We start from the raw sequence: 18,657 nt of genomic DNA, 5'->3' as shown, positions 1-18,657 counted from the left end.
GACTCTTCATTTTGGCTCAGGTCATGATCTCATGGTCGTGAGATTGAGACCCACATCTGGCTCTGTGCTGACTGCAGATTCTCTCTCCATCTCTTGGTTCCTCCCTGACATATGTGGTCTCTCTCTCAAAATAAAAAAAAATAAATAAACATTAACAAAAATTAAGAAAAAAAAGTCTCACGTCTAATATCAGTTTAGTAGTTTTCATTTTAATTTTCATAAATTACCTTCAGAACTATATATATAGTATAGTTATAGATCTATAACTATAATGAAACATGATTGTGAGCTACCCCTGAATTTAAGGAAAAAAACTCTTGGGAGCCTAGGTGGCTCAGTCTGTTAGGCATCCAACTCTTAGTTTTGGCTCAGGTGGTGATCTCATGGTTCATGAATTTGAGCCCTGAGTTGTGCTCTGTGCTAACAGCACAGAGCTTGCTTGCGATTCTCTCCCTCTCTCTACTCTTCCGCTAAGCATGCACTTGCATGTTATTTCTCTTAAAATAAAAAAAAAACTTAAAAACAAAAACAACAACCTCTTAGAATAGGCCTTATTTCCTATACACATTAGAATTTAATAAAATAGTGTTAAGTTGAAGAATATGCAGGTAATGCCTTTTGTTTGTTACCTTTGTAAATAACAATGTCATTGACATTTGCATATTTTAATTAAACCAGATTTACTCTCTCATTATGCTAAATATTGTTAGTTTATGATGGCCAATTAATTCTATGTCATTGACTTAAGAAGTCACATTCATAAACAGTCATGTTGAGAGGTTTGTGATAAAAGTAATAATGAAATGATAATTCATAATGTCTTACACTGGTAATTGCAGTGGGTGATTTTTGCAAGTCTTTGTTCATGTGAATCTTTACACTGTTCTTTCAAATGAATCTGTAAGTCAGACATGAAAGTAACACCTCACTCACCTGTAAGTCTTGAAACATTTTTTCTGGCAAATAGATAATTTTACTGTGGGTACTTTTAATAAATATTTGATTTATGATTAAAGCAACTGGAAGCTTTCCCATAAGCATTGTCTTTGAGCAACAACTGTAAACTGTCTCATAAACACCTGCTTCCCAGCTGAGGAGCAACCCCTTCCATTTGTTCCCGAGTCAGGGTCATATCAGAAGTAATTTTAACATCTGAAGAAATTAATCTTATAGGTGTTTTCTTTTTCTTTTCAAAGCTTTTTGGTCCTCTTGTTACCGAAACCCAAGTTTGGCTGCCCATCTCTCAAAAGGCCAATATTCAAGAGATGAGTTTTGATTGGAAGGGAATAAGAGCTTTATTTAGGAGGTTAGCCACCTGGGGAGAAGGTAGACTTTTGTCCAAAAGCCAACTCTGAGGTTTATGCCTGGCCCAAAGATTTTGAAAAGGATTTAGGGCGGTTAATCGGTTAAGGGAGTGCAGTGGTCTGTGACAATTTTTGATTACTTGCAGCATCAATAATGCCAGCTATAGATGATATCACGGTGCTCAGAAGTTGTGCAAAGGGGTCTGGTTCCTTGGTGCCCGGGGTGGTGGAGGAGAGCCTGGTGACATGTAAAAGTTCTCTTTCTAGGAGAGAGTGCATGATCTATAAACATACAAAAAAGGTTTAGTTAATCAATCACGTGGGCTAAGGGTGTTTGCCAAAATTTACAAGACTGCGGGTTGGCCAGAGGGGCCCAGGCAGTATCTGTCTTAGGCCCAGGTTTGGGAATCAGTATGAAATTTGTCTTAGTGCTGGCACTTTTTTGACACATCTTAAGAATTTTCTATTTTTGCCCATGTAATCTTGAAGTTTGTCTATTCTCCAATTCTTTAGGCCTCCAAGTTGCCAATTTCTACTTCCAACTTTTCCTTGGATGAGCCTGTTTATTCCACTTCTTTTCTCAAATTTACTTTGATTCTGCCATATATCATATTCCTAATGTGATGTGTTCTTTTAAAGTCACGTCCTGTCATAGGTCAAAACATCTTCCTCTGATCTTTCATAGTAAGTGTACTGCTTCAACCCAGTTAAGGTACAGATTATCCCCACCTCTCTCTGCCCCCTACCATTCTGATGTTTTGTCAACATCTGTTCTTTTCATGTGATAATCATATCAAGTCTGCATACAAAAAATTTAAATTTTCAAATTTCAACTTTGAAACCAAATGCAGGGAGCAAAGAACTACCTCCAGTTCAAACACTTTTTTGTGATTGTGTCTCATCAACAGGCTGATTCTGAATGTATATCTACTTATGTATAGGGAGGTACAAATGAAAATAATGAATGTGTGCACTAATTAATTGTGGCATGTCAATTATCTTTGAGTTTTCCACTGTTTATGTCTGTGGAGAAAATGGCACTCTATTAGTTTAAGCATCATTTGGGGTTTAGGGAAAAACAATGGAACTCCACGTGATTTATCTCACACACCAATTTCTTCTTCCCAGAGCACTGTTAGGTGTGTCTTCTAGGTGGAAAAACCTAGCTGCAAGGGAGTGTGGAATGTGATTTTTAAGCTTGAGATCCTCTGTATTACAGGAAGGAATGTCAGAAAGTGGTTTGACTGACTGAAGAGCCAATATCCACTACATCTTTTAAATAAATATCATAAATAGAATTCCTAAGAACATAGTATTGAAAAGATAATCACCCAGTTTTACTAATGGCATTTAAAGTAGCAATGATAAATTTCGTTTTGCAAAACTGACTTATGTGGATACATGGTAGAGTAGTAGTGAAATATTTTAAGTAATGGGTAACAGCTATAGGATAAGATAAAAAACTTGAATACGTTTACCATACCCTTTAATGAAGGCATTCCTAGCTACAGTGGAAAACAGAGGAAAAGTAGATAATATGAAGACATTCATGGACATACTCAGGATCGCAAATGAATAAATATTGAGCCAGCATATATGCCTTTAGTGATTGAAGTGAGATTAAGTTTACAAAATATTGAGAATAATAAACTGGTATGGAAATTGGACTATGAAGAATGAGAAAGAATTATAAATTATTACTGAATAAGAAATAACTTAGAAATTTAAAGTATAGATTGAGACAAATTTCATTGCAAAATACATTTTATCATCTGTAAAGGAATGCATTACTATCAAGGCTTAGAGAATCCATTCCCTATAACTCTGGCATGAGTTTTCCTTCCTCCCTTTCTCCTTTCCTTTGTTTTTTAAATAAAAACCTATCCTTTTATCAGTGGGACACTGGTCCTTGTATCCACTTTATTTTTTGCTTTCTCAGGTCTGGCTTTTATCTGCTAAGGCATGAGACTGCAGACCATAGAATCAGAATCAAGGGCGACAGGTAGTGGTGGTGGTAAATGGATATAAATAGGGCTCAGTCATCTTTATTTTAAAATGTTCCTCAGGTAGTCCTCATTGCACATCCAGGGTTGAAAGCTGCTGCCAAAGACACATATAAAAGTTAATATTCTCCTTACTGAATTCAGGAGAAAAATGTTCATATTTCAAACATGTCACAGTTCAGCATATACAAATCAATTTCAACAAGTGTTTAATTCCCTCTGTTAAAGCCACAAGGGAATGTATAATACATTTCAGAGAGCTAACTTAACAAAAAATATTCTTTTCCTCCTCCAGTTTTAATGCTTATAGAGGGGAATCACAGGTATCTAGAAAATCAGACTGTCCATAAATATCCATTGCCCGATTGTTTTATGTCAACAATAATTCTAGAAATACTTTAAATGTACTAGCAGACTTTCTTTTCCTTATTTCCACGTACTGTGAAATATCTTACACTTATTTTATAACTTTCTCTTGTCCTTCAGTCTGGGCTTACTAGATTTTAAATATGATTATAAAATCTAGGGAATTGAATACTTTCATTTTTCCTTAGGAGTATGTTTATTTTTTTTTTTTAATAAAAGTAGTTCATGCTTTTGTCCTCTAAATTATGTAGGCATCAGGTTTTTGTTTTTTTTTATAGGGCTTTTATGTAGTATTTGATGTTTTAATGCTGTTCCACAAAGAGGAGGGAAATTGCATTTTATGACTGTTAAGGTGGGTATTATTTCTGGTTATAGTTAATAGAAGTATTTGTACTTTGGCAGACTATGCCTTCAAATATTAGTGGATAAAGGTATGCCTACAGGACATAACCTTTTTCTCATGGTAAAGCACTAACTATATAATCTTTTTATGATGTAAATATATACATTTAAACTAAGTTATTTTATTGAGCAGCACAGTCAAATGTATGTTACATGTCAACATTTATGTTTAATCATTTTCAATTTAATGTGATTTCTTTGTGTCTTTTTTTTTCTTTTTACTCTTCATTCCATTCGCCTTTACCTTTTCTTGTATACTAATAACTAGAAAGTTCTCCAAGTGACTCAGTTACTCTAATTGGGGAAAAAAAGTCCATTGGACAGATATAGGTAGATGATAGGTAGATAGATAGATAGATGATGATAGATAGATAGATAGATAGATAGATAATTATTTTAAACACACAAATGTAGGTCACTGCATCTTATTACATGTATATTCTCTGAGCCTCACTCAAGAGTGAGATGGGGAATTCTCTAGCCTATGCTTTACAGATTACATTGTCAAAGTTGTTTCCCTGCTTCTCCAGATGTCTTGTCTCCTTCTCCAGAGGACTTGGAGATCAAAGGTTAATTGCTGTCCTGTACCTGTCTCTTCTACGTAGGATGGGAGTATCTATGTGTAATAATTTAAATGTATCTGAACGACTAAGGTTTAATGTAAGTAGCTCTGTTGTGAAGAAAAAAAAAGACACAAAGAAATCACATTAAATTGAAAATGATTATTCACCACTCCTTCTTCCCATCATCACTGTCTCCACCTCCAGTCCATTATCACATTGGCTTTGATACTTTGCTATATTATATGACCTACAAAATATTATAAGTGCAAATCAATCAATGTGATATATTACATCAATAAGAGAAAGGATAAGAACCATATGATCATTTCAATAGACACAGAAAAAACATTTGACAAAGTACAGTATCCATTCATGATAAAAGCCCTCCATAAGCAGGTTTCGAGGGAACATACCTCAACAGGGTGAAGGGATATATGAATATCCCACAGCTAACATCAGCCTTAATGGGGAAAAACTGAGAGCTCTTCCTCTAAGGTCAGGAACAAGACAAGGATGTCCACTCTCACCACTTTATTCAACACAGTACTGGAAGTCCTACCCACGGCAATCAGACAACAAAAAAGAAATAAAAGGCATCCAAATCAGTAGGAAAAAGTAAAACAGATGACATGACACTGTATGTAGAGCCCTTGAAAGACCCCACCAAAAAACCAAAGTAAGCATGCAGGACACAAAACCAATCTACAGAAATCCATTGCATTTGTGTATACAATAATGAAATGGCCAAAAGAGAAGTTAAGAAAATAATCCCATTTACAGTTACACCAAAAATAATAAAACACCTGGGAATAAACTTAATGAAGGAAACAAAATACCTGTGCTCTGAAAACTATAAAGTGTTGATGAAAGAAATGGAAGATGACATAAGCAAATGGAAAGATAGTCCATGCTAATGGATTAGAAAAACAGATTTGTCAAATCATCTATATTACCCAAGGAATCTATGTATATAATGCAATCCCTTTCAAAATACTAATAGCATTTTTTATAAAACTGGAATGAAAAATCCTAAGATTTGTATGGAACCACAAAAGATCTTGAATAGCCAAAGTAATCTTGAAAAAGAAAAAACTAGGGGTATCACAATTCCAGACTTTATATTACAAAATGGCAGTAATCAAAACACTATGCTACTAACAAAAAAATAGACATAGAGACCAATAGAACAGAATAGAAAGCGCAGAAATGAACCCACAATTATATGGCCAATTAATTCAATGAAGCAGGAAAGAATATCCTGTGTGGGAAAAACAGTCTCTTCAATAAGTGGTATGGGGAAAATTGGACAGCTACATGCAAAAGAATCAAGCTGGACCATACGCATAAGTAAATTCAAATTGGATTAAAGACCTAACTGTGAGACCTGAACCCATAAAAATCCTAGAAGAGAACACAGGCAGTCACTTCTCTGACATTGGCTATAGCTACTTTTTTCTACATAGGTCAAAGGAAGCACAAACAAAATTTTTTGCCTTCCTGAGGCAAAGGAAGTACAAACAAAATTAAACTACTGGGACTGTATCAAAATAAAAAGCTTCTGCACAGCAAAGGAAACAATCAACAAAACTAAAAGACAACCTACAGAATGGGAGAAGATATCTGTAAATGACATATCCAATAAAAGGTTAGTATCTAAGATATGTAAAGAACTTACACAACTCAACACCTGAAAAGCAGTCCAATGAAAAAATGGGCAGAAGACATGAACAGACATTTCTCCAAAGAAGACACATCCACATGGTCAGCAGACACATGAAAAGATGCTCATCATCACTCATCATCAGGAAAATGCAAACCAAAACCACAGTGTGATATCACCTCACACTTGGCAGAATGGATACCATGGAAAACACAAGAAACAACAAGTGTTGGCGAGAATGTGGAGAAAAAGGAGCCCTCTTACACTGTTGGTGGAATGGAGACTGGTCCCAGCCACTGTGCAAAACAGTATATGGAGCTTCCCCAAAAAGTTAAAAATAAAACTACCCTATTTTGCAGCAATTGCAGTATTGGATACTTACCCAAAGATATACAAAAACCCTAATTCGAAGGGATATAGACACCCTGATGTTTATTGCAGCATTATTTACCACAGCCAAGATATAGAAGCAGCCCAAGTGTCCATCGATTAATGAGTGGATAAAGTAGAAGTGGTATATGTAAAAAAGAAATACTATTTGGCCACAAAAAAGAATGAAATCTTGCCATTTGTAACAACATGGATGGAGCTAGAGAGTGTAATGCTAAGTGAAGTAAGTCCATCAGAGAAAGACAAATACCACATGATTTCACTCCCATGTATAATTTAAGAAACAAAACCGATGAACATATGGGAAGGGGGATAAAAGAAGGAAACAAACTAATGGAGGGAAATTAGTGAGGATGTGCTAGATGGGTGATGTGTAGACAAGAGGATAGTTGTTATGATGAACACTGGGTGTTGTATGTAAGTGTTGAATCACTGAATCCTAGTCCTAAAACCAATATAGCACTGTATATTAACTAACTAGAAATTAAATAAAGATTAAAAGAGAGAGAGAGAGAGAGAGAGACTGCAGAACACAGTCAACTATAGAGAGCAAACTCAATGTTACCAAAATGAAGGTGTGGGGGGTTGCCTTAAATAGGTGCTGAGGATTAATACGTGCCCTTGTTGAGATGAGCACTGGGTGATGTATGGAACTGTTGAATCAAAGTATTGTACACCTGAAACTAATAATACACTGTGCATTAACTAACAGGAATTAAAATAAAAACTTTAAAAAATGCTATAAAATCAGGAGACCAGAAATTTTCAAGTGCTGATCTTGAGTTCCATTTCACTTATAGTTATTTATTGCCCCATTTAACCATCTGATTGATCGCTTTCTCATTTCTTGATGGGTATGGTTATTTTTTTATCAAAATTTATACATACTTATTTGTTGTTTTTCCCTTGATACCATGTGTACCTAGAAAAATACATGTCTTCTGTGGGCGAAAGAGAGAAAAGACTATTAGTGTTGTATCTATATTATGAGACCTTAATGTAAAGAATGTTAATAATCAGGAAGAATTCTTTTCATCATTAACTTTTTTTTTTTTACTTAGTAGCCATCAATTAGATTCTGGGAGATATTAGTCTCAATATGTATTAAATATATGTTTTCTCAAATCGTGTAATTTTTATCATTATATACTTTGTATCTAGTCTCTGAAATTACTCTACATACCTCTAAGGACTGAATTATTTCTCTTTTCCTTCCACACTTTCTATTTTACCTCATTGTAATCGCACTTCTTGTGATTGTTTAAGAATCCTATTCTTTCCTTCAAATGATTCAGCTTATTACCATATAGGCTTTTGTAAGTATACTTAATATTTTTAAGGAGAACTTTAACTCATCTTATGATACTACTCTCCCCTATCCTATCACTTCTGAAAATACTTCTCAGATTTTTTTCTATTGGCATTATACCAGATTATAACTCTGTTTACTTAATAGAATTCTAGCCTTCACTGCACATGGATGAGTCTCTTTGAAGCACACTTTTTCGGTAATGAAAACTCACTGATTTTTTCCCCTTTTCATAGCTTTTTTCTTTTATTACTGTATTGATCTTTCAATATCTTGGAAGTTTAAATCCTATATTTTTATATCATGTGTAATTCATTTGTTTTCTAGTCTCAGACACTTAATCAATCTTTACCCGATTACAACATTTCAGCATTGTTCCTATTCTTTTCACTTAGGAGTGGTTATTCTCACTTGCTCAGGGGTATCCTTTTCAATGCCTGCTTCCTAAATCTCGCATAATCCCTTTGGATTTTGTCTTTTTATAGTGACCTCACTTTATAAGGTTTTTGTTCAGGTAATGTACTTGAAATGAAGCGAACACTTTATCAGTTCTACTTCGTTGTTTCTTTACTTCTTTAAAGATTTGCCTCAGTCAAAAGGCAGGGACAGAAAAAAAAATATTATAGTTGTAATACTTCTTAACTAGACTAGAAGGTTGGGAAACTGGGGTGGAAACCTTTGGGAGTAATATTCCTTGTTACAAGTACAGCAGCATCTGTGCCTTTAAAAATCATTCTAAATAAGGATCTGCTTTTATAAGAAACAACTCTGATCTTCATTTATTTCTTTTTAATAAAATTGTGAAGTCTGTTTTCTCCAATGTGTAAGTATTACAGAAATGGATGTTTATAACTCTGTAGTTCTACAGCTGGTACTAAATCAGGAGCAAAGTAGCAATTGTTATACCTCAAATATAATCTATTTTTGTTCTGTATATGGGTGTCATTGATGTCAAAGTTCAGTATAATTTTATTGGGTATTCCTATGTATCAGTTTACAAATTTATTTTTCAAAGCTAGTATGCTTAATCTTTTAAAGATTTTTTTTAACAGTGGCCTCATTTTTTGACAGAAGTACTTTAATTATTTCTACTCAAGCATTGTTACTGGATTCCACATTGGAAAGATTTCTTGTTTCCTATGAAAAAAAAAAAACAAACCCAAAGTTAATTGTGATGCATTATTTTAAGGTAAAGAAAATCCATGCAAAACTAAAATAATGCCCCGACTGGGCACTCCACTGACATTGCAGAGCCTTCTTAAGATTCTCTCTCTTCCTTCCCACTTATGCTGTCTCTGTCTATCTCAAATAAGTAAACTTAAAACAATTTTATGAATAAAGTGTATTTTGTCTAAGTATTGCTACTCTGGCTTTCTTTTCACATTCATTTGCATGATGTTTTTCTACCTCTCACTTTCAATGTACATGTGTCTTTTAGGATGTGATAGTTTTTTATGATGATTGTATACTCACATGGCTTGTATAAGGTTATTTGATTAAAGTTATGATCTAAATTATCAAACAAAAAATGGAGTTTTCAAAAATATTGAACTTAGGGGTGCCTGGGTGGCTCAGTTGGTTAAGTGTCCAACTTCGGCTCAGATCATGATCTCACGGTTTGTGGGTTCGAGCCCCGCATCGGGCTCTGTGCTGACAGCTAGCTCACAGCCTGGAGCCTGTTTCAGATTCTGTGTCTTCCTCTCTCTCTGACCTTCCCCTGCTTGCACTGTCTGTCTCTCTCAGAAGTAAATGAAACATTTAAAAAAATCTTCAAAAATTACGAACTTTAGTATTCAGATAAAATTAACAAAATATGTTTAAAAAATCAAATAACAAAAAAAAATTAAAAAAAAATCAAATAACAGAGTTAGTGTTTATTTGGTATCCATAGCAGGCTCAGTATGTAAATAATGGTAATGTCAGTTATAGCTCATATAGAACTCTGATTTATATAATTTTACCAATCAAATATATATAATTTTATGAAAGTTTATCTACAAAATGGTTATTTGCATACTATAGGTTTATTATAAATGACTACCTTGATGCTTTTATTGGTATCTTGGTATTTTCCCTCAATTATTTGAAATATAAACTCAAAATTCACAATGAAATACCTTTTACTATCAGATAGTGTTTGTAAGATCCCTAATTGAAAATTCAGAATGCAATTTCTTCGATAAATATTGTCATTATTATTGCTAAGTGATTATTTATTGAAGTAGTCTCATCTCTTTTTAATGAAGGAAATATATCAGATACAAGGTAGAAAAAATAGCTCCTTAGCCTATGTTTATGGTGAATTTTCCATCATGTAGAATAGTTCTTTTTATTCAATCTCTGAATATAATTACATGGGAGTAGACTAGCAATAAAAACTGCATATTACAAATTTACTTTTTTTTTTTTTTTTTTTTTNGTCTCCTATCAATTCTGAAGCTCAACAGCATTTATTCTGGAGGAGTTTGCTTTTCCTGGGAATTGTCAAGGAGACTTAGGTTGTTTGGTGAAGGTTACTGAAATGCATTGGTATATTTTTTGGGAGTAGGCAGTTAATAAGATAAGATGTGTTATTTAGACTATTAAAATAACTTCATCTTTTAACTCTAGCACTGACAAAGTTTAAGTAAATTTAAGTACATTCCATTTTAGTCATAAAAAGTGATTTCCTCCAATTTCTTCTCCTAATTTAGTTTCCTGTGTATGCTCAACAAATTTGGTGGCTTTAAATAATGGAAATTTGTTCTTTCACAATTTTGGAAGCCAGAAGTTGAAAATCAGTGTCACTGGTCTGAAAATCAGGTCGTTGGAATGACCACACTCCCTCTGGAGGCTCTAGGGGACACTGTTCTCTGTCATGTCCAGCTGCTGGTGGCTGCTGGCATTTTTTGTCTGCAACACTTCTGATTCTGCCTCCTTGGTCACATTACTTTGTTGTCTTCTATCTATTTGTAACTATCTCTGTTTCACTCATATAAGGATAAATGTGATTTCTTTCTTGGATAATCTTGCTAATGTTTCCCTTTTAAGATCCTTTTATCATATCCGCAAAGGTTTTTTTTTTTTTTTGGCCACATAAGGTAACATTCACAGATTCTAGAGTGTAGGATGTGAACATCTTTTGAGGGGCCACTTTTGAGCCTCCCAAAATAGCAAAGTGATTCATTCTTATATAATCTTGGTGAATCTTAAAACTGATCCAAGTAGGAAGAACAAACAAACAAAACTGAAAAAAAAGTATACTCCTACGTCATTTTTTCAAAAATGATTAGTAGTAAAACTTTTGTTGAATTAAAACGAGATTTAAAAACTTTTAAAAATATATTCAGCTATTTTAAAGTTTTAAGAATTATATCTATTCATTTAAAATAATGTTTATACTATGTTATTTGTATATATTAAAACATTTCTTCAGGATTCTGCTCACTGGTAGAATCATCACATTCTCCTCTGGAGTATCACTTATTTTCCTACTTAATTATGAATGGTGATTACTTTTTCTAATAATTTATCTTCTTTATTTTTATTCCATGAACTTCTAAAAATTACTTAAGAATAAATTGCAATATATTTTCTATGTATATATGTACACTTCTTTCTCTNATTGGTATGGCTATAACAATTGTTACATATATAGATATATAGACATATCAACATATGTAATATATCAATATATTTTATTTATATTTTTATATGTAATATTAATTTAGATGTTCTTTGAATTAGAGATAATTTAAAGGTGGAGATAACATTGCTTTATAAATTAGAAATGAAATTGCTTGGTTATTTAACTTGTACACCATTAAATAGTTTTTAAAATTTTCTTTACATATATACATATACATATATACATATACATACACATATATACATGCATACAGAGAGAGAGAGAGCAAGAGAGGGGGAAGAGTAGAGAGAGGGAGAGATAGAATCTTAAGCAGGTTTTGCACAGTCACCACAGACACCAACATGGAGCTCAAACTTATGAAGTGTGAGATCATGACCTGAGCCAATTGACAAGAATCAGATGCTTAACCAACACAGGTGCCTCACTAAATGATTATTTTTATTAATATATTTTAGATTAACCCCCTTGTAAACTTTTTTTTAAAGGAAAGGTTTATTACATAGTTGCAATTTTAGTAGTGTAATTTGGGCAAAGTGAATTATAATATTCAACGTGTGTGCCTTTTCTCTTGGTCTTCAACATATTCATTCATGAATCCCATAGTTACATTCAATACCATTCTCCAGAGTATGCTAACACTTCCCCTGTTTTTATAAGCAGTTGTTGACCACCTGAAGAGCATGTTATGTCAGTAATTCTCCAATCCAAAAGAACATTATTCTCTGTCAAGAAGCATTTCAAAAGACATTCCTAGAATGAATGAATACACACAGACACACACACACACATTTTTTAAAGATCCTTACTGTTTTACCAAACTGTTTCTTATATTGTTTATCAGTTGTAAATGACATTTGCTAAATAAAAGTTGACTGCATATAGTCAGTAAGTCAATTTGGCTTTTGCACAGGTAGAGGTTTCTTTCATATACTTGTTTGTTTAGTAACATCTTTTGATGGCAGCTTCCCAAAGTTCATAGAGATAATTTGGCTTATTAAGAACCGAGGGGCACTTGGGCGGCTCAGTTGGTTGTGTTCGACTTTGGCTCAGGTCATGATACCATGGTTCGTGGGTTCGAGCCCCACATTGGGCTCTGTGCTGACAGCTAGCTCAGAACCTGGAGCCTATTTCAGATTCTGTATCTCCCTCTCTGACCCTCCTCTGCCCATTCTGTCTCTCTCTCTCTCTCTCTCAGAAATAAAATAAAATAAAATAAAATAAAATAAAATAAAATAAAATAAAATAAAACTGAGCCTGATAGTATTTTTATCATCTAAGAAAATGTTATAATTTTTAAAAATATCTATTTCCCCTATAAAAAGTTCATCATTATATTTTCATTAGCATATTTCTTTAAAGTAATTTGATACAGTTTTTGGAGTTCTGTCTTTGACATTGTGTCAATATATTTAAGATACATAATAATATATGCAACTTGAATAGCACAGTTCCACAAATGTGTATACAGTTATATAAATGTATTCACAGTCCTTATTTGTTTCTGATCAACAAAGTTATGTAAATAAAATGAAGTGATATATAGAAACTGCTAATAAAAGCTGCTAATACTCTATCCATAGCCAACTTTCTAAATATTTTATTTTTCTATTTGTTTTAATACTTTAGTCCATGGGTTTGTATGCATTTATATTTGGAAGCTGCAGTACATTCTTTTTCATAACTTGAAAGAATATTCTTACAACATTCAGTATAATTCAGTGCTATAGTTTTTACAACTATACGTTACTCAGTCATTCACTTTTTGCCAATAAAAGTAACATGAAGGTCAGTAGACAAGAATGTAGTTCTTTGGACACATCTCTGATTACTTCCAGGGCAAAGTTCTATAACTAGAATTGCTGAGTCATTGAGAATTAAAAAAAAAAATTTAAGCATATTGCCAAATTGCTCTTCAAAGCTTTTATACTATTTTACACTTAAACTAGCAGTGTATAGTACTTTTAATTTGGTAGTCTTAAGAGAATTCTTATACTTCAGCTGTTAGACTTATTATCTTTGAAAGATCAATCTGGCTATCTCTTTTCAGTTTGCTATATAGCATATGCTATTTTGAAGTTACAAATTAAGTAATGTAAAGTATTATCATCTAAAAAATCTTTTATCTGAATCTGAACTCATGAGAATGAAAATCTAGGTATTGCACCTCCCCAAATGTGTGCAAAATTTAGTCCAGAAAGAGTATATTCTTTATTCTATTGGAACATTACTCAAGTTAGGTTTAGGTTTCTTATAATACTCTCAGCTGATTACCACAATTTAAGGACAGCAAATGAAAAACAAGGTGAGGTGGGTTCTACAGGTGAGTTATTAGGAAAATCTGAAGTACTGTAAGAAAGAAGCCTGCAAATTAGGGGCCTAAAGAAGAGAGAGATTTATTTACCTTTTATGTAATAATCATAGATAAGTGTTTCAGATTTGATGAGAAGCTTTGCTTTACATATCATTGAGGGACCTAGGATATGATTCTGTTACTGAAAAGGAAAAAGGCAATTGGATATTTAAAAATTTCTCCCCTAAAAAACAATACTAATAGAAAAGGCTGTTAGCAAAGGAAGAAATAGAACTTTTGGAAACAATAATATAGAGGTCACTCAGTGAATGATTAAATAATCCTTTGTTAGGTATAGAGTTTGATTTGACCCTACCTACAAGCTTACTTCTTATCACTATTTCGTGGAACCTGACAGAATGCACAGGACTCCTGGGTCAGAGACAAATGATTTTATTAGTCACAGCACAGTAAACAGTATGAGCATCATATTTACATTGATTCTGTTTGTCTTCAGATCCCATGGGTGATACCACATGGTCCAGATGGATTCTGCTAACAGAATTGGTTTGCCTCATAGCTCAGGAACGTTCATCGTGGGGAATCCATTCTTTTATAGCAAGCAATAAGCAAGCCTGTTCTGTATCTTCAAGGGAGACATTATCTCGTTCCTCAGGGTTGCATGCTACAAGCACAGCTCTGAGAAATGACTTCTTGTCAATAACTGTCAGGACTTTGTATTCTTATCCTACCCAGCAAAATATGTCAGAATATCAGAGACCCATGGAGGGACTGGTCCTTTCAACACAGTAGCCTCTGAAGACATGCGTACAAGCAAATTAATGTTCTTAAGAATGAAAATTATATTCAGCATGAAGAGATTCTTAATGTGCTCTACTTAAAGTTTCAAACATTCTCTCTGCCAGCAATCACCTTCACAAATAATTATGGGTTCATGATCTTCCTTTACAGGGTCTGTGGAGCCATTTTCCTAAAGAGAGAAAAGATAGATGGGGGTATTGTGCAGAGTGCTTTTTATTGAAAACTGAATTCTAATATTTTACTTCCCCATACCTTATACTCAGTTGATGAGTGAGAAAAAGTAATATGCCTTAAGCATATTACTATTATATATTATACCAGTAATTCAGGTGGCTCAAGGGACATATTTTTTTTGGGATGAAATACTACTGAAGTGGATTAATCCTATTCATTCATCTTTTTGTGATTATGATTTGAATGATAGAAATATTTAGCTGTCTTGGGCTTCAATAAGTGGGTATAAAATAATGAAGGAGAAAGAATTTTGTTTTTGTAAGTTAGACATTCCTTATCGTTGTTCACCTGCCCCTTCCATCGTAAATCAAGATTTATTATGATTTTTTTTGGTATCTGTAGGAAGTGCTGTAATTACGTCTTAAGAGGAAGGAAGTGAGTATCAGAGGCTCTGTGTTCAGCTTTTGGCTCTGCTACTCGGTGACTCTGGGTGTTTTGGCAACTCAATCTCACTTGATATTTAGGTTATAAAGTTTCCCTATAATCAAATAAGTTATGATGATGAAAGTTCTTTCTAAACTGTAAAGTATTATACAAATATTTAATTTCTAATAATTATGCACACTAGACTTTTTACTATTAAGGGAGACTGAAGAATATATTCTCTCTCAGTGCTAATGGCATAGCTCCTAATCTGCACATTTTTTATCATAGTATGCCATCTTTTAGAAGGTTTAATTAAAAAAAATTTAAGTTACCATTTCAATCACATGGAAACTCTGCTCATATGACTCACTTTGTTATCTAACTATGTTAATCAATTCAAAGTCCTTTATTCAGTATCATCTCTAAAAGGGTGGATTTTGATTTTATTGATTTTTTAATTATTGATAATAATAGTGGTTCTATTGACAAATATAACAATGGGTGGTTAAAAGAGGAAATTATTGGTTTTATATGGTAAAGCCTTCTTGGAATAGGGTGTAGAAGTTGAAAATGGTGGAAAATATTTGCAGGGTGGTATCTGTGTGTATGTATGTATGTATGTATGTATGTGCACAATACAAATGCTAATCAAAACCCATTTTTCTCCGTAGTTTCTTGAAAATGTTATGATTGGTATAAAAATATGCAAGAGATAGCAATATAGCTCATTGCTTTTTTTTTAATACAGTAGGATTATGTTCTCCTGTTGATTAACTTATTGACAGTGCTTCCAAATAATATTCTTGTATTTTTACTATCTATTTTATGTTTACTTTAATTAAGCACTCTAATGGTTGGTTGGCAATGATGGATATTGCCAGAGAATCATAAAATATTTAAGCTGGAATCGACTTTAAGTATCATGTACTATAACAGATGAGAAAGTAAAGTTCATGGATTTTAAACATTTTTAAGGTCACACATCAGTGTGGTAGTTTAGATTTTTAAGTCCATTCCTCCTTTTCTTACTTATAGCAGTACTCATAAACTCTTATGCATTATTTTAGAGTTTCCAAAGTATTTTAAAGCAATAACATCTCATTCTCTTTTTAGGTAGTTATTAGGAGTAAAAGTGGAGAGATCTTGTATCGTATTTCACCATGGGCGAAGTATGTGACTCGTGAAGGTGATAATGTGAATTATGATTGGATACACTGGGATCCGGAACACCCATATAAAGTGAGAACAACAAATCTTTAAATAAATGCTTGTTCCAGTATTTCTAGGAAAATTAATTTTTACTTTTATAACTTTTATAATAATGTTCAACATCTCTCTTCTCTGCCAGTTTTATATTTTACATCATAGTGTACCCAATATGCTGTACACATATCAGAGTCCATCATCTGTAGCCAGTAAAATATAGTAGTGAGTTCTTGTTTTTTCATGTGTTTCTAAGGTTAGGAGGGAAAAAGAAAACTAAACTTCTACATGCTGACCTGTAAGGTTACTGCTTTTTTTTTTTTTAACTACAATTTCTGTTTCATCATGGAATCTTCAGTGAAGTGATATTTCTCATTGTAATGAGTTTGAAGCAGGATCAGTATCCTTAAGAACATGGAATAGGGAAAATACCTCATGAATATATTATTTATGGTTATTTTCAAGGTTTATATGTATGTTTGAACTCACTTTTCTGTCTTTAAGTTATTGGAGCACATTCATAAATGCATTGCATTTAATAATTATGTACGCATCTTAAGCTCTTACGTTTTCTCTAAGGCTCAATGATAAGGTGTAAACCATTACATGATTACTCTTTTGAAACTGATCCATTAACATGATCCTAAAAAGGAATTTCTTTTCAAGAGAAAATTTAATGGATGTAACCAGTTGCCTTTTATATGCAAAAACGTTCCAAACTATTTGACTGAGTTGATTCACCATTTCATTTAACATGCTTAATCAGATAGTATCATACCTGCATTTCTGATCTTATTCTTTATGTACTTTTATGTTCTGTAGTTTAAGCATTCCAGACCAAAGAAGCCAAGAAGTCTAAGAATTTATGAATCTCATGTGGGAATTTCTTCCTATGAAGGAAAAATAGCTTCTTATAAACATTTTACATGCAATGTACTACCAAGAATCAAAGACCTTGGTAAGTAATAACTGTGATTTTTATTCAGATAAAATTTTAATGAGTCTGTTCTCTTATTAGAAAAGCTAATTACAAGTGTCTTTTTTTTGTGTGTTAAGAGATTAAATATGTAATAGAAATGCATTTTATTTTAGGCTTCTCAAATTGCCCTGTAATAGTGATAGCATAGAAAAGAGAAATGGAATAAGATAGAGCGTAGGAATTCAAGATATTATTCCAATTTCAATTTTAAGTAATGTGAACTGATGGCTTCCAAATTGTAGCTAAATATGTCAGCATAATTACTTTTCTACAGGAGAGAACTTTTATCAGTTTAAGTAGTCATTGATTATAGCCTGTTCATTTTCTGTTAGGGAAAAAAATCATAATTTTAAGGTTACTGGAACCCACTTTGTATCAGAATCTAAGTATATATGTCTCCAGTCTGGATGACTTATTTGACAAATATTTATGGTGCATCTTCTTTCTGAGATATATCGTTCTAGATATTTGTGTGTTGGAGTGTAATGACACAGATCCTTGTCTTCATGGGAACAACCAGGAGAGTTAATAGTGTACTGCTGAATTATTGATTCAGTATGCTTTAAGTTTGTTATTTTTCTTTTATAGGTAATGCCTTTTTATCATTTCACAGCATATTAGCACCTGCTCCAACAGCTAGGCAGGAAGATAAAGTACATTTAATTATTCTGCTTCTGGTAGGCAGTCCAAACTTTGGCTAGAAGAAAGGTTAACAACTCACTGTTAAAGTTTTTGGTTGTACCTGGATCTTAATTATCTGTGATAGTGAAGTCAGATTCGAGAAGCCAAAATCAATTAAATGTATGAAGAATTGAATGTTAATTATATTTAATAGATATTATATTTAAATTGTTATGTTTGAGATGTGCTGCCATTTCATGCTGTAATACATTGTTTATGACCCAGATCTTGCAGAAGGTTTGACAGAGGAAGGATTCTCTTGTTCTCATCATTGTGCTTGAGTTGAATAGCCCAGTACTTGGAACATAAATGAATCAAAGAATGAGTAACGCCATAAAATGAATAATAAAAACTATAAATTGATACTTAATTATGAATGTTTTTATTTTATAATAGAGAAATAAACTACGAACTCTGTATTTTGTTATAAGATATATAATTGATATATGCTATCCGA

General features: G+C 33.0%; 1 protein-coding gene across 1 annotated transcript in view; it reads left to right on the top strand.

The window, feature by feature from the left end:
* Positions 1 to 18,657, top strand: part of GBE1 (1,4-alpha-glucan branching enzyme 1) — a 269,814-nt gene that overhangs the window by 115,551 nt on the left and 135,606 nt on the right. The window contains exons 4-5 of the mRNA XM_077750044.1: positions 16,451 to 16,576; positions 17,363 to 17,498. Of these exons, the coding sequence (XP_077606170.1) occupies positions 16,451 to 16,576; positions 17,363 to 17,498 (262 nt within the window). The remainder of the gene's footprint in view (positions 1 to 16,450; positions 16,577 to 17,362; positions 17,499 to 18,657) is intronic.

This window comes from Crocuta crocuta, unplaced genomic scaffold (genome assembly GCF_008692635.1).
Source record: "Crocuta crocuta isolate KB4526 unplaced genomic scaffold, BGI_CrCroc_1.0 scaffold545, whole genome shotgun sequence".
NCBI lineage: Eukaryota > Metazoa > Chordata > Mammalia > Carnivora > Hyaenidae > Crocuta > Crocuta crocuta.
Note: the sequence above shows the minus strand (reverse complement) of the source record. Positions and strands in the feature narration are given on the sequence as shown.